Source organism: Phyllostomus hastatus, unplaced genomic scaffold (genome assembly GCF_019186645.2).
Source record: "Phyllostomus hastatus isolate PE091 unplaced genomic scaffold, TTU_PhHast_1.1 phas_contig_38, whole genome shotgun sequence".
In the NCBI taxonomy this organism is placed as follows: domain Eukaryota; kingdom Metazoa; phylum Chordata; class Mammalia; order Chiroptera; family Phyllostomidae; genus Phyllostomus; species Phyllostomus hastatus.
In genome coordinates, this window is record NW_025333869.1 from 34405652 (window position 1) to 34421695 (window position 16044).

Below are 16044 nucleotides of genomic sequence, written 5' to 3' on the forward strand. Positions count from 1 at the left end.
ACTATAACCCATCATATTTCTTATTTTTGTGTGTGTTCTCTTTTAAGACACTTCCTATGTTCTTAAGCCCATTAATAATAAGCATTTGTGAACTGCCACCATAGTAAGTATATTACCCTGTTTTATGTTTGCTAAATGTTTGTTTCTTTGTTTTTAGGGTGACTACGGATCCTACTATTCACGAAGTTCTAGAAAGGTAAGGAAAATTTACAGTGAACTAATTAAATATATTATTTTTGGCTTCCCTTCTTTGCTGTAATTATAAACACGGACTCATGAATTTTTAAATGAAATGCAACTTATTAGAGTACAATTTGAAAACTTTTGTAGTTTTGCCTAGTGGGGCCACCGGGTCACCTGGACACATGCTCACAGTAGGGTGGTGCCTGGAACTTGCTCACTATAGTCTGCATCTGGTCCTCAGCTGTGCAGCTTGCGGTTTGATCTTATGGCGTGTAAGGGTAGCCATGTCCCCTGAGACTGACAGCATCAATTTTTCCATTTACAATGCCATGAAAACCTAATGTTTGGTTTAGTTCATTGGTACATTCTCTCTCCTATTTGAAAAGCCTGCATGGGAGTCCCATTATGATCAGCCATTTGCTTCTAGATCTGGAATTAGAACAAGGAGAGCCAATGTGATAATTTTAATAGTGAGAGACTTTATAGCCCTGATAACCTCATGTGTCTCACCTTGGGGGGTATTCTGCTCAGTGGGCTGTGCAGGCACCTTTCCACTAAACAGCAATGAGTAAATGCTGCAGCTCTCCCTCTCAGGTTCCCATTTTGCGGGAGCCCCCACCATTCACCTTTCCATATGCTCAAAGCATCCATTGCTCTTTCTGCTTTTTTGTCTGGGAGCTGGCCATTCTTTTCAACTGGCAGGCTAAGATAAGGGTTAGGTCAGACTACAGTTGGATATCAACTCTACTAGTCTTGGATAAGGTACTGAATTGTTCTATGCTCATTTGCCTCATTTGAAAATGGGTTAGTAATAGTATGTACCTCATAGGTTTGCTGTGACATAAAGCATTAACTCAGCAACAAGAGAAAATCTCAGTAAATATCAAATAATGTAGTTCATGCTATTATGACTTAATGGTTTTTCTAAAGCAACTTCTGCATTTGTATGTATAGATTCATATCTATGAATATGATGGTCAATCATAAAAGAAGTCTAGAAAATGCTGAGGTTGAATTATGTGAAATTGCCATTTTGGTATGGCAAAAATAGTTAAAACACCAGCTACTCCATATGGCTAAACCCAATAACAATTAACTTATAATTCTTTTTTCTATCTATGAAAACTTTAGTTCTTTTGTTTCTTTAACATATATTAATTCTGTAGTTCTTTGAAATGTAGGTGCACTTGAATTATTTTCCTTAAATGATGTTACTTTTTTAATTGTTATTCAGTGAAATGGTAGAATAGTACTGATTGTCTTGTCATGAACTACTAATAAGAATGATGATATAGTTTACTGAGAGTCTTATGTTGGTTCAGTAGTCATTTCTCTTCATGTTACCAGCAGGATTCAAGCTCTGCAGGATGTGGGATGTTGCTGAATGTTATTTGTGTGATTAGTGATAAGCTAAAGCTAGGTTCACCTGAGTTGTATACTTAATTCCATCTTACCCATGCATAATATGTTCAGCCTCTTGAAGAATGTTTGCATTTTAGGGAATATTTTCTTTTTCAATAATTTTAAGGGGTAAACATATAACTATTTTTTTAAGTTAAAAAATTGAATTTCCAGTTAAATCATTGAACCAAAGCATAGACCTAGTTAGTGGGTACACAGACTTCAGCAGAAGTTTGTGTAATTCAAAGCTAAGTTGGACTTTTGTATGTCTGCTCTAAAACTCTCATTTTATATAGTTGGATAATTAGAAATCTTAAGAGGTTGTCTGAAATAATAATGGCAGAATCAAAACAGAAATGGGGCCGTGTCCAGGTGGGTCATTTGGTTGGAGTGTCATCCTGTGCACCAAAAGGTTGCGGGTTCAATCTCCAGTCAGGGCACATGCCTAGGTTGTGGGTTTGATCCCTGGTCAGGGTGTATATAGGAGGCAACTGATCAATGTTTCTTCTGTCTCTCTCTTCCTCTCTGTAAAATCAGTAAACATATCCTTGGGTGGGGATTGAAAGAAAAAAAAATAGGTATTTTCCATCTGCTCCCATTCCCACTGTACTTCTAGGATTCTGTGCCTGCTCAAAAGCATTTTCTGACCATGTTTTAGAATTTTAAATTCTGTATAGTTACTAATTGATACCATTTTTATAATGAATGAAAGATGGATTTCACCAATAAGAACAAAAATATTTGTTGTCTCAAGACTGAAGTACTTTATTGTTTTAAACCTTAGGTGAGAATGAAAGAACTCTTCACGTGTAGATTTAGGACTTTTCTTGTTCTACTTTGATTATGTAGTTGTGCATGGCTCAGTATCCTTTATGTAGTCTTTAGCCATTCCAGAGCTTCTGGAATGAATGTGTGGTCCTGCTTCCTTCTTTTATATGTGGTTGAAGTGTTACTGTAATACTGACTGGTGCCCATGGTCATGAGACATGAGGCAGCTGTTGGGAATGCCAGGCTCGCATGATTTCTCCAGAGACTCCAACACCACCATTCATTTAGGTGAGTGATTGAACTGACCGGAGCAAAAAGAGGCAGGGAGTTGATGTCTTTTATCCCCAACATGAAGGGTTTCTTCTATTTCACACTTTTGGCATCTTGCAAGTGTATCTTCCGGCCTCTGTCTGGTTTGTGTATGAACTCAACTGCCCTGGTGCATTGGAACCCTGACTGGACTCTCAGCTGAGTTTGCCATCTTTCTTTCTTGTCACAGTTTCGAAGAACACACCAGAAGCAGAGGTCTGAACTCCAAACAGTTCCCTCACTGTTTGGCATCCACCTCTGCTCCTCCAGCTCCAATCACCTAATCACTTTGCTGGCAAAATTATGTCTGGGGCCTCAGGAGGCAACACAGAATCCTTGTCATTGGATTCCCTCACCCAGTTAAAATATTAAAGTCCTCCTCGGGGTAGAGATGAGGAGATATGATGTCATAGTGCACAAATTAAAGGGGTGGTTTGGATAAATTCTGAGTTCAGTGAGGTACGAAGGGTGTCAACTAAAGTTGAAGGAAATCCATTTATGTCTGGTATCTGATTCATTTCCCCCCACTACTTTGATTATATGTTTTTATAGAATATGAATCAAGTGGCAGCATTTAAGAAACAGACTCGCTTTTAAACTCTTGTATGCCAAAGGCAGGCCTTTGATTTAGATGTTTGTAAATGTGACTTGACATTTAAAGATAGGTGTGCTGTCAGAACATTCGTTTTATTTAATATAAAGGATGAAGGAAAGCGTGAGCCTCTCTGATAGAATTCTTTTGTCTTTGAACTCTGGAATATGAGTAATCAGGAATAGGAGTGCATTGTGTGAGGCGCAGTCTGAATCCTCCTGACACACAATTCTAAGAACTGTCAGAATTGACTCATGCCCAATTTAAGGGTATGGGTTACAATGAGACTGCCTAAAAATACCTGGATGGTTCCTGTTACTTGCAAAGGTTTGTTTTCACTTTACATTCAGAACAAATCAGAGCTGTCACAATGCAGACGTGATGCCCTGAAGGGCTTTACGTGGAGACACTGGTTTTGTGTCAGGTTCAGATGTAGAATACACGGGCATTTCACTTAGCCTCAGGATGGGTCTGACAGCTCAGACACGACTTTCTTTTCTCTTTGCTGCTTCACATGGGATCTTCTTGAATGTATGTGGCCACTAGGAAGAAGACTCCCACTTTCTTTAGAATATCAGTTCTAAAACACCTTTTGCTGATACTCAAAGAAGACATTTTTTGCTTTGATTTTTCTTCTCAAGAGAATAATATTATTGTAGGCCCATTAAAAATTTGTGTTAGGAATATAAGTGTGTGTGTGAGTGTGAGAGAGAGAGAGACAGGGAGAGAGAGAAGGAGACTGATTTAGAAGATTAAAAAATAATATCACTTAATCAAAATAGTTATAAAAGTATATAGTTTACCTATATTAAAAATCATCTTATAAATATGAACTCATTAATTAACTAACATCTAATTATCACATGCAAGTACTGATATCAGCTCAGAACCCATGAGCTTAGAATCCTGGCTCACCATACCAAAAGATCTATAACCCAAAATTATAAATCTCATGCTCTCAGGAAACAATGCTGTCCTTCTGCTCATGAGAAAATCTACGTTCTTAGCTAATGCTTTGTTTTCCAGAACCACTACAAAGTTGCTACAATTTCAGAAATGAAGTCTAACCTCACAATATTTTCTCAGACAGTTGATGGCAGGTGTTTACGATCTGCCCAAAGGTGGAGGGATAAGCCATTTAATTGTTTCATGTAAAAATACATTTAGAGACCAGCCATAAAAATTGTACTCAGTAAAAAAGAATCTTTTTGCAAAAGGGTTCCATCCTGGCTTTTCTTTGATCACTAATGAGACAGACCTTTTTTTTCCATACTTAGTAAACATTTAACTTCTTTTGTGAATAGTTTGTCTGTTTTGGGGTATTATTTTATTAGGGTATTAATGTTTGCTTGTTAATTCACATGAGGATTTTATGTATTAAGATTATTAGTCTTTTAGCTCCATTGGTGGGAAATATTTTTCTAGAGTTTCTTTGCCTTTTAATTCTTTCTATTTTGTTTAACTTGCAAACTTTAATTTAAAAACTTGGTTAAAAAACACGTATCTTAACTATGGTGGAATTGTTAACCATAGAAATTTTTAGGCACTATTTTAGATTATATATTTTATTAAAAAATCAAAAGGTGGCAAATATGGCTGCAAATGTAGTCTGGAGTCATGTTAGGGGCTTTAAATTCTCAACTAGGGCAATAAACCTAGTGTAGGTGTGCTTCATATGAAAGTGGATGCAGTTGTGATTACCGTGTGGCAAGATCTCAGTGCTTGTTAGTCTCTGAGGTAGTGGGGGAGATGCCAAGTGACCCGGACAGAGTCATCTTATTTCAGTTAAAAAATTTCCACGGAATCCCTTCGTGGCAGACCTTTTTAAGGATTTATCCATATCACATCCAAACCCATGGTCATACCTGTAAGATTTCATATGTAAACATGTCTTAACTGAGTGTCTGGATCTCAAATTAGTACCCTGGCATTCTAAGGTAAATTCATGCTCTATGGCTCTCATATGTTTAATGAAAAGTGTGGTCCTGGCTTGGGTAATGGTATGGTTCCTGATCACAAATGACCCCCTTTTGAAGGGCAGGATAGCCCACCAGACTCCACGCACGAGTTAGGAATTATGAACAAGTTGCCAGAATACTTTATTCCTGCATTTTCTCATTTTTAAAGGGGAATAACGGCAAGTACTTACCTCAGAGTGTTCTTGTGAAAATGAGATGAACACATTTTTCTCAAACACAATAGTTCTGGTCCATTATATGTGTTCCATTATATGTGTTCACTGAATGTTAAATATCACCACTGTTGACATGCAAATGCTCTTTGTCTCTCCTTTTCCTCAGTTGGTGACATTCTAAGCCAATCTTCCATGTAGTAGGTTTTAAAAAAATATTTAAACTCAGAAAATTATGAGTACTTAAAATTCATAATAGTGTTGTAATGAAGCAGTAGACAAGAAGTTGGTGGTGGATCTAGGAAATGATCTTTTTAAATGGTCCAAGTTCCCTGGCGTGGATGCTTCCCTGTCCCCCGTGCCACATACCTCCGTATCCATTTGTGATGTTCTGAATGTTGAACCAAAACCGGGGAAACAGGGTTTGAGAATGTTTAACTTATTTTGGTCGTCCATGGTATATGTTTGTTCATCTAATATGTGCATTATCAGTATATGTATGTAGATATTACTTTATATATGTTTATATGCATATACACATGTGTATGTATAATATATATATGTATAACGATGTAAGTTAGAGCTCTAAAAAAAACCTCCACTACTCCAGGTCCCTACTGAGCCTCTTGGTAGGAGTCACTCTGCTAATTCATCCCAAGGGGAGGACCTGGGGAGCAGCTTCAGTGTGATAAACATTGTTTTCCCTGAGTGTTGATGATGGGTTTGATTCTTCATAAGAGAGTAGAATGTATATCATCCACTGCTCAGTCTGTGACTACCAACTCAAGAGCTTATTGCAATAAAGAGCAATTCTGCCTCAGACCATAAAGAAAAATAGGACACATACGAATTCTTTCTTAGATTCAGGAAAGAGAAAAAGACTTCCTGATGTGGCTGATTATGGTTTGTCTTTTGAGCCTATAACCAGTTGGCTGATACTTAATTACCTCAAAAGGTGCAGTAAAAGAAAGGAAAGGAACTAACATTTATTTATTGAGTGGCCTTTATGTGCTACATGACATTAACTCATTTGTTTCTTCAGTGACTCTGTGTGGTTGGTTTAATTACCCCTATTTTATAGGTGGGGGAACTGAGATGTGAAATAGTTGGTAAATAGGAGAGCTCAGATTTGAACCCAGATCTAAATGATCCCCCAAATAATGCTCTTTCCAGGGCTGTGCTGTCTGCTGATACATTAGATTCTGAACCAGGGAAAGCAGGAGCAGGAAAATTGTTCAGAGTTTTTCCGGTATGGCATTTTAAGTACTGGCTGCGGCTAGCCACCCCCAGAGAATTCAGCCACAGTTGCTGCTGACAGTAAGAACTGTGTGAGACTGCTTTCCCTTCAGCTCTAAGTCCCTTCACTCTCTGTTCCCTTCACCTGCTCTTCAGTCTGGGGTACTGCATTGCTCCTTATCTTGATTCTCTGACTTCTTATCCCTCCTACCTTCCACTAAAGTTTCAACATTCACTAGAGTTGCTTCACAACTACTAAAGCCAAATTGGTGGCAATTGCTTACTTCAATTTTGATCCAGCGTTTTGAATATCCACCTATAATTTGGGGCATATATAACTTCCTGAGGAAAGAAACAGCAATTAAGGTGTCATCCTTGTACTTGTGCTGATAGGTACTTGGAAATTAGAATGTATGCTAAAACCTTCTGGCATGTAAATATGTTGCTCTTTAACAGAAAGTTTCCAGGATTCAATATCATGCCTTTGCATGATTTTAGTGTTCTGCATTGGAGTCAGCCTTTCTTGGTAAGATTTTTTTTTAAGATTTTATTCTTATTAATTTTTAGAGAGGGAAGGGAAGCAGAAAGAGAGAGAGAGAGAAACATCAATGAGCTGTTGCTGGGGGCTGTGGCCTGCAACTCAGGCATGTGCCCTGACTGGGAATCGAACCTGCGATGCTTTGGTTCGCAGCCCACGCTCAATCCACTGAGCTATGCCAGCCAGGGCAGTAAGATATTTTTCAAATTAGAAATGGAGGATGTGTGTGATATAAGGAAAAGTAGATGAGCTTGAGAGTCAGATTGATACAGACTCAAATTTTCATCCCATCCCTCACTGAGTGTCCCCCGGCAAGTCACTTTTCTTCTTGGAACACTGGTTACCCACCTCTGAAGTAAGTAAGATACCTACCTCATGGGGTTGTTAATGACACCCAATATGGAGCCCAGCACAGAGTATCACTGAGCAAATACTAGTTTTCTGCATCCTTGACCTGGCAGAGAATGCTTTTTAGAAGTTCTTGCCTTCAATGAATGCATGTCTATGGGGAAAAGACAGATTAAATAAACCTTTCTTCATAAAGACTGCATTTCTTTTACAGTTCTATATTTGTTCCATTTCAAATAAAGGTTTAAGCTTTCTCATTTCCCTGATACCTTTGCATGAGCTAAGACTTTGAACTTGATACACAACAGCTTGTTGGGTGTATTCCATACATCTGTTATGTGCAAGTGTTCTTCCTGCCGGATCTGGGGTGCAGTGAGTTGAGAGTCACATTTGCTGGTAGACTTAGTTATCGATGATTCCAGCATATTTATCATGACATAGGAGATACTTTTGCAATTGTGGAGGAGGCTAAAATGACTAATGAGGTTGGTCAATGCTTTAAGCCATAGGAGAAAACACTTCTCACTTTTGTGAATTCTGTGCTTCCTGATAAAGGCTGACTTTACTTTTTTTTTTTAACCTGCCTGCCTTCTTAATAAACTCAACAGTATCTACAAACAATGCTAAATATGCCAAACAAAAGTTGAAAGTTCATGAGTATAAAAGCCTGGCAAGATTTTACCTTAATCAGCTATTAGACCCTCCTCAGTATCTACAAGGAAAACTGACAACTGTTCTTTCACTTTTCATTCAACAGATATATGAGTAGTTTTATATATAAGGCATAATTTTAATGGAAATATAAATATTTTTAGTCACCAAATGAAGAAAGACTTTGCTTTCTATAGAAATATGTATTTTAGAAAGAGCGATATGTACTTTTTCTAAATCATCTCATAAGACCAATTAATTTGATTAATCAAACACTTTTTAAGTGACTGGTAGTATTGAATTGTTATCTGTATTCTAAAAGAAAATGTTCCTAACCCAATTATAATTGTGTTTATTTTTGTCCTAATCCAACCATTGAAAATCTAAGAAATGCCTCATTTATAAAAATCAGGAATATAGGCAACTGAAGAATGACTACTGTTTGTTTTCTGTGTACCTTTTCTAATTGTCAATGTTGCTGCCCATTAGCAGCTAGCACTAATTTTCTGCTGGTTTTAAAGTATAGTGACAGGGCTGCATTTTTTTATTTTCTTAAGCACTTCTGAAATCAGCTGAAATATGTTGCTCTCTACTAATAATCTGTACCAGTGCGACAGCCCCACAATATAGCTGAGGAAGCGAGAACTGCGCAAGGCCCAAAAGAGCAATTAAATAGAAGTTCGTATATGTTTTCTTATACTTTACTTGACGTTATTTGATTTTTGGACCATTCTTGTGAAATGGGCAGGGTAGTTCTTCTGAATTTATCTTGAGAGACTAAGGAATGGAAGCTCAGCTTATATGACTTACACAAAGTCCCATGATTGACCTGCGTGGGACTAGAACCCAGACCTTGGTCCAGTGCTTTTCCCACTGCCCTACTATCCAATTCACCTATTTAAGAAACCATGTGTCCCCATTTATGTCATTTCCCTGTGAGGAGAAGGCAAGCCCTATTTCTTGGTGGCCTGGACATGAGACACCAATGGATAGAATCTGTAACTAAGTATAGAGAAACTAATGCCAGTCCACAAGTGCACGTGAATCGTTCTCTGTAGGTCCTTGCTTTTCCCTTTTTTAAGAGCATTCAGGTCTGTACTCATCACTCCTGGTAATGTGTGGTGTTTATTTTCTTCTCTGGAACCTAGATGGAAACAGACTGAAAGCTGGTCTTTCTGTCAGTTGTGCTGATGCCAGTATGTTTACTGATTATGTTTACCAGGCTTACCAGGCTTTTAAGATGAGTCTCTTTGGAAATGAGTCACTCATTTTAGGGACTTTGTCAGTGCTGTGATAAGCCATATTCAAGGATGGTGAGATATACTAAAAAAAAAGTTATAGTAATGTGTTTACCTGAAAACCATGAAGCAAACCCTAAAATAAATCTTGTTCTGTTCAATAGCAATCCTGGGAATAGCATAGAGAGTGGACTGTGAATAGTGGTACTTGAGGAGCAAAGGCAATGCCCACCATCTAACTCTTAAATTTAGTGATTTAGTTTTATGGCATGTGCTGATTCTATGTGAATGAGGTATACTTCTATAGGTGTATAGCCTTTCTCTCCCATTTGGGAGTTGCCTACTCAGAGTATGGGTAGTGAGGGATTATTGTAGAGGGGCTCAAAGCATTAAAGGACCTCCAGGTTGTTGGTTCTAGAAACCTCAAGGCAATTATTCCATCTTCTTTTCTCCTTTCGCAACAATTGGTAACCTTGAAAAATGTACTGAGTAGTTGAGCTTCTATTTCCACAACTCTGGCATGGAAATTTCTTACAAGCTAGAACTGCTGCTTAGATTGGTTGCTATGCAACCAGGAGAGGAGTTCACAAGTTTTGTCACAAGTCAGCAAGCAAATGAAAGACAACATTTTCTTTTGACTGTGTATTTCTTTTCTATCAGTTTCTGTGTTTCATATTGTGTATTTACATCATTTGGACAGCTTTTAGTTGTAGAAATGCCTTGTCTAGAAAAACATGGATTTGTTGAAAGCACTTTTGATCTTGCTAGAAAATAAAAAAATAAAATAAAATAGGTAAGTCCCACCTCACAGGCAGTAGGTGTTGAAATTAGGCCTTGATGCAGATAAAATAGTTCTTATAAAAACTTGATGGAGTCAAATACTGCTTTTGCCACACTTTTATATGAAAAAAAATACATGTAGCTTTGCTTTCTTCTACTTCTGGTCTTTATTGTGCATGTCTCTGACATAAATCAGTGGCTTCAAATCTGCAGTACCTTCCCCTTTCTTGTCCCAGAAAGTCATCTCTGAATAGAAAATCACTTGAACCTTTGTAATCAGAATTTATTATGACTGAATTCTTTGGAGCCATCTTTTATGTAAATCTCTCTTGACCATCAGATTTTTGTCTTTCAAATACTAATCAATTGGCTTTTAAACAAATGCTTGGGCAAGGGCTTATAACCAGTGTCAATATTTTCAATTATGCACTTTTATTTATCCGTTGTTTATTGAGTGAGGCTGTGGGCTGTGCCTCAGACCTGTTGACAGCTCTCTCACAGGTAGAGAAGAGGGTAGGGGAATAAAATGGTACAGATCTTCTGCCTGTGCCCCACGGGAGAAAACAGGGGATGGTAGAAACTGTGTATCAGTGAATCTGATGTTGATATCTGGCAAAATTTCAGTCTCAGTTATTGAACTAATAGCCTAGTTAGTTATTGCCTAACTAAAGGCAGTAAGTGGTGACTAAGAAGAAGTGGTGAAGACTGAACATGATTTCACTGGGAAGAACTCGTGTAATTAAACCCATTTGCATTCTGATGATTTTACTATGCTATGGTGATTCATGTTATTCTGTAGAGACTGGATATGGATTTTAGTAACACATTCGATGAAATTTCTGATGAAAATCAACATTTCATTATTGCCATCCTGAATTTCTGTGTTTTAAAAAGAACATTTAGCATTTTTTTTCCTGAAAATTTCTCTCCCTCTAAATTATTTGAAGAAATAAAACACAACATTAAAACTGGTAGAAATGTTTTTGAACTTCAGGGATATGATATAACATTTGCATGCAAACATTACCATTTGCATTTTCCCTTCATAATTTGGCCTACTATGGGAAAAACATTTTGCTTTTTATCTTTGAAAGTCACTGTTTTGAGTTGTATTGCACGGGCCACGCTCACGTTTAAGACAGAGCTACTGGGAGCATTCGGGGTGGGCATCCTAGCTCTCCCAAAGCAAGTGGGGAGCGAGTCCTTTGTAGCAAAATGGAAAGTAAACTATTTTAAGTCACACCATAAAATATTAGTTAGGAATGCTGACTTATATTTCTTCAATGCACAAAACATTTGCCCAGTAGAATCCTTAATTGGTTTGGAGACAAGTGGGGCAGATGCATTCTAGTTACATGCTAAACTGTCACGTTAACCCTTTTTAGAACATTTGGCCGACTGATGAAGCCTCTGAATTTCTTCTCAGAAGAAAATTTTAAGTATGTCAAGGAAAATATCAGAGAAGTTATTTATATTAAAAGTTATCAAAAGATTAACATTGTGATAGAGTAATAGATAAATAATAGGTATACTTAAAGCATTAAGTAATAAAGTCTAACAGAGGATTTAATATCAGCTGTGTGTATGTTTGAAGTCCTGATGAATTTAAGCAATATCATGAGATAAATGTCGAACTGCAGTGTGGTAGGAAAATAACTGTTACTTCTACTGGTGTCAAAGTCATAGGTGCTGCAAATGCTCTGTGGCTTGTGTCATGCCTCTACTTATAATGTGAGGATATGCTAGATTTCAGTTAGACGTTAGTGAAAATAAAGATATACTTCCCCCTTCCAGGATGTATCCACAGATCAATGGAGGGGCATGTCCATACATCCCAATTTAAAAACCCCAATTCATAAAAGTATTGGTTTTAAAAGCAAAAAGTAAAGTATCATATTATAAGATTATGATATCATCTTTCCAGATGGTAAACTCTCTGGGATTAGACTCCTTGGGGATATTCCCATTGGTGTATATAGCTCCAACTATATTAAGCATATATAACAGAGACAGATGAGTTTCAAACATGTATGTTGTCTATGCAGCCTAATTATCCACAGAATAGAATGGTAAATCTATACAGAAGACACTGAATGGCTGAGCCCTTTGCCACACTTTCATTGTATTATTGAAGAGACATAAGAAGTAAAATCATAGTTTATATGTTCATCTGTTCATATGTTTATATGTTCATCTAAACAGCCTGTGAGAGGCCAACGGGAACTGCCCAACACATGAGTGAATAATGCCAGTACTGTTGAAAACCTTTTATACAAATAATAGCATTGATTTCATAGATAGTTGTGAATTGATATATACGTAAGACTTAGTCATGCCAGACACATAACAAGCCCTGTATTAGTGCTATTATTATTGTTCCAGCATGTTATTACCACTAAGTTCTACAAATTTGTTGTGAAGGACATAAAGCTTTGTTTCTGTTTCAAAGAACCACATTAACATACAAATAGTAATAATTGAGGTCTTTGTCAGCTCATGATTGTGGGATGACATCAAGGACATATTTGACTTTTAAAAATAGGTAATATGTGAACATTATATAAAACTTTAAAACTATAAAAGTGTCGACATAGGAAAAAAATAAATCTTTGCTTCTTTTTACGTCAGCCATCCAGTCGCTCTCCAGAGAGGTAATGTTTTTTGTATAAAAATAGTAGTTTTATCTTTAAAGGGAGATTTTATGCATCTCTAAGTTTTACACACACACTTATAGTCTTTAATACAGAAACTATTGCATGCTATACATATTTTGCTTTACCCCAGGTATATCAATAAATAATACATCTTTGAGATCATTCCATATAGAGTTGCCTTCATTTTTTTTAACATTTTTTATTGTTGTTCAGGTACAGTTTTCTGCCTTTCCCCCACACCCCTCCCCATCATCCCAGCCTCCCCACCTCCCTCCCCTGTTTCCACCCTCCCTTGTTATTGTCCATGTGTCCTTTATAATTGTTCCAGCAAACCCTTCACCCTTTTCCCCCTATATTTCCCTCCCCTCTCCTCTCTGATCACTGTCAGCCCATTCTCAATTTCAGTGTCTTTGGTTATATTTTGCTTAGAGTTGCCTTCTTTTTAAATAACTTTTTATTTCAGAATACTTTTACTGAAAAGTTGCAATGATAGTTCAGAGTTCCCTGTACTCCACTCCCAGTTCCCTATTGCAAACATCTTACCGTACTGTGGTACACTTGTCAAAACTAACCAGCACTGCTATATTACTGTTTCCTGAACTCCACACTTTATTTGGATTTCACTGGCTCTTGCCTTGTGTCTGTTTTTCTGTTCCCAGATCATATTACATTTAGTCATCTGTCTCCAACAGCCTTCTCCAGTCTGTGAGAGTTCCTCAGGTTTTCCTTGTTTTGGGGGACCTTGACAGTTTTGAGGAATGTTGGTTAGGTATTTCCCAGAATGTCCCTTGATTTGAGGCTGTCTTGTAGTTAGACTGGGGTTTGGGGAACATGACCACAGAGCTGAGTTGCCCTTTTCATCACCACATCAAGATACATGCTGTCAACGTGGCTTATCACAGGTGACACTGACCTTGGTCACCTGTACAACAGAGTGTTTGCCAGGTTTTACAGTAAAAAGTTCCTTTTTCCTCCCTTTCCATACTCTTCTTTTTGGAAATAAGTCACGAAGTGTGGCCCACACTTCAGGAGTAAGGACTAAGGTTTTACTTCCCTGACAGGAGGATGCTGTGTGTGTGTGTGGGGGGGGGGGGGGTTAATGACCTGGTAATGTTCCACTGGACTTGACATGACATGTGAGAAGTCTATTTTTGATTTCTATTAATTTTCCCCACAATAAAAATGAGGTCTGGAGTTCTAAAATGTACCTCCCCACATCTAACCTTTTTTTCTCTCTCTGTCTTGCTTATTTTGGGAAACCTCCCTTTAGCTACCCTTTTTGGTTTGTTTGTAATTTCCTATTTTGGGGGGTTATACTTATATAAAGAGCTAAATTCAAAATAAACAATGTACTGCTTTATTGGCCTTATTGACATTCATAGATGATAATTATTAAGCTCCTTACCTGCCAGGAAATTATTTGCTTCAGGTGACCAGATACACAGTTGTTCCTAGAGCCACATTTGTGAAAGTATTCCTATCTAGGATGCTGCTGTCATCAAAGGCTATGTGTAACTTTGTAGCATAAAACTTCAGTATGTGCTCCTATATTTCTGGGCTCTTTATTTGGTTAACAGATATTTATCGAGCTTCGGCCATGTCCTAGCCATGATTTGGTGGTAAGACAAATGAGGTGCCTGATGTGAGACAGATCATGTTTATGGTGGGAGACGCACACACATTAAAATCAATGGGAAAAATTATTTTCATGAGTGGTAAGTGCTTTGGAGAGAATAAACCGGATGAGTGCTCTCAAATTGCTTGGTCATGATGGTTACACTTCGGCTTTGCAACCAGTGATGTCTTCTCGGACATGGCAGTTGGCCTGAAGCCTGAGTACGCAGAAGGGCCGGACACTGAGTATTGCAGCCAGATCTGGAGTTGGGAGCGGGCTTGGTGAGTTCCAGGACTAAAGAGGAGGCCAGAGTGATGTCAGTGAGGACAGAGTGGCAGTGAAGGGGCTATGGAGGGAGGCAGGGCCCGGTCCATGCAGGGCTTCCAGGCAGCATTACATTTTATCTGGATGGTTTTAAGCAGAGGCATGGCATGATCTGTTATATGGGTCTTACAAGACCCTTCTAGTTGCTGTGTGAAAAATGGACTGTAAGGGGCAGAAGAGGAAGCCAGAATGCCAGTTAGGAAACCATCTTAAGAGTCCATGTGAGGGATGGATGATGGCTTGGACTAAGGTAATAGCCCCGAGATGGACAAGAGTGGATAGGTTGGGATATATGTATTTTAGGGATAGAACTGGCAAAATTTGTAATTGAATTGGGTTAAATTATTACAGCAGAGGGGAATCAATAAGAAAGGTGAGTTGATAATGCCATATAAACTGCCTCAGCTATCTATAGATCATCTTTTTTGTGAGTTTAATGCCAGAGAAATTTGGCATGAGGAAAGTGTCATCAGCATTGTATTCTCCATAATGCTTTAAAAGGAGAGTGGTACCAAATATGACATGAACACACTAGCAATGTTAGGAAGCCATGTCCACTATAACTTAATCCATAGGTCCTGACAGAAGAGGAAACTTATTTATCAAATTAATGAGCTCTTATTTTTTTTAAATGGGCTCTTAAATTTTATTATCTAATAAGTCCACCATAACTACCAAGCATACAACAGTAAGAATTTGCCTTTGGAGGTTTATAACAAAGTGGGGGAGTTAATCATTCATTTCTTTGATCATTACTACTCCAGAAATTCTCATCTTAGCAATAAAACTTTCAATGTAATGGACACTGTGAATTGCTTTGCTGTCATAATGATTATAACGCAGGGCAAGTTTATATCATATGCTGATATTTGACTTTGAAATCACTGAGAAAATGTTTCATTTTGTGGCTGTTACTTTCATGCAAATTGCTCTTTTAATAAAAGATTTTTTAAAAGGGAGAAAACTGTACTTGAACAATGATTAAAATAAAAAAAGATTTTTTTTTAATTTTTAGAGAGGGGAAAGGGAGGGAGAAAGAAAGGGAGAGAAATACCAGTGAGTGAGAGAAACATCAGTTGGTTGCCCCTTGCACGCCACCAACCTGGGGCCTGGCCCACGACCCAGGCATGTGCCCTGACTAGGAATCCAGCTGATGACCTTTAGGTTTGTGGGATGATGCCCAACCCATTGAGCCACATCAGTCAGGGTCAAAATGCTTTTTGGTAAAGTGTTTTAAAGAGCTTTCTTTGAAATGAATAAATGCAGTCATAGTTTT

The 16044-nt window shown here is 37.8% G+C and overlaps 1 protein-coding gene across 1 annotated transcript in view; it reads left to right on the forward strand.

The window, feature by feature from the left end:
* LOC123821183 (leucine zipper putative tumor suppressor 2-like) overlaps nucleotides 1-16044 on the forward strand; it is a 170515-nt gene that overhangs the window by 132985 nt on the left and 21486 nt on the right. Inside the window, exon 3 of the mRNA XM_045842454.1 lies at nucleotides 158-196. Within this exon, the coding sequence (XP_045698410.1) occupies nucleotides 158-196 (39 nt within the window). The remainder of the gene's footprint in view (nucleotides 1-157; nucleotides 197-16044) is intronic.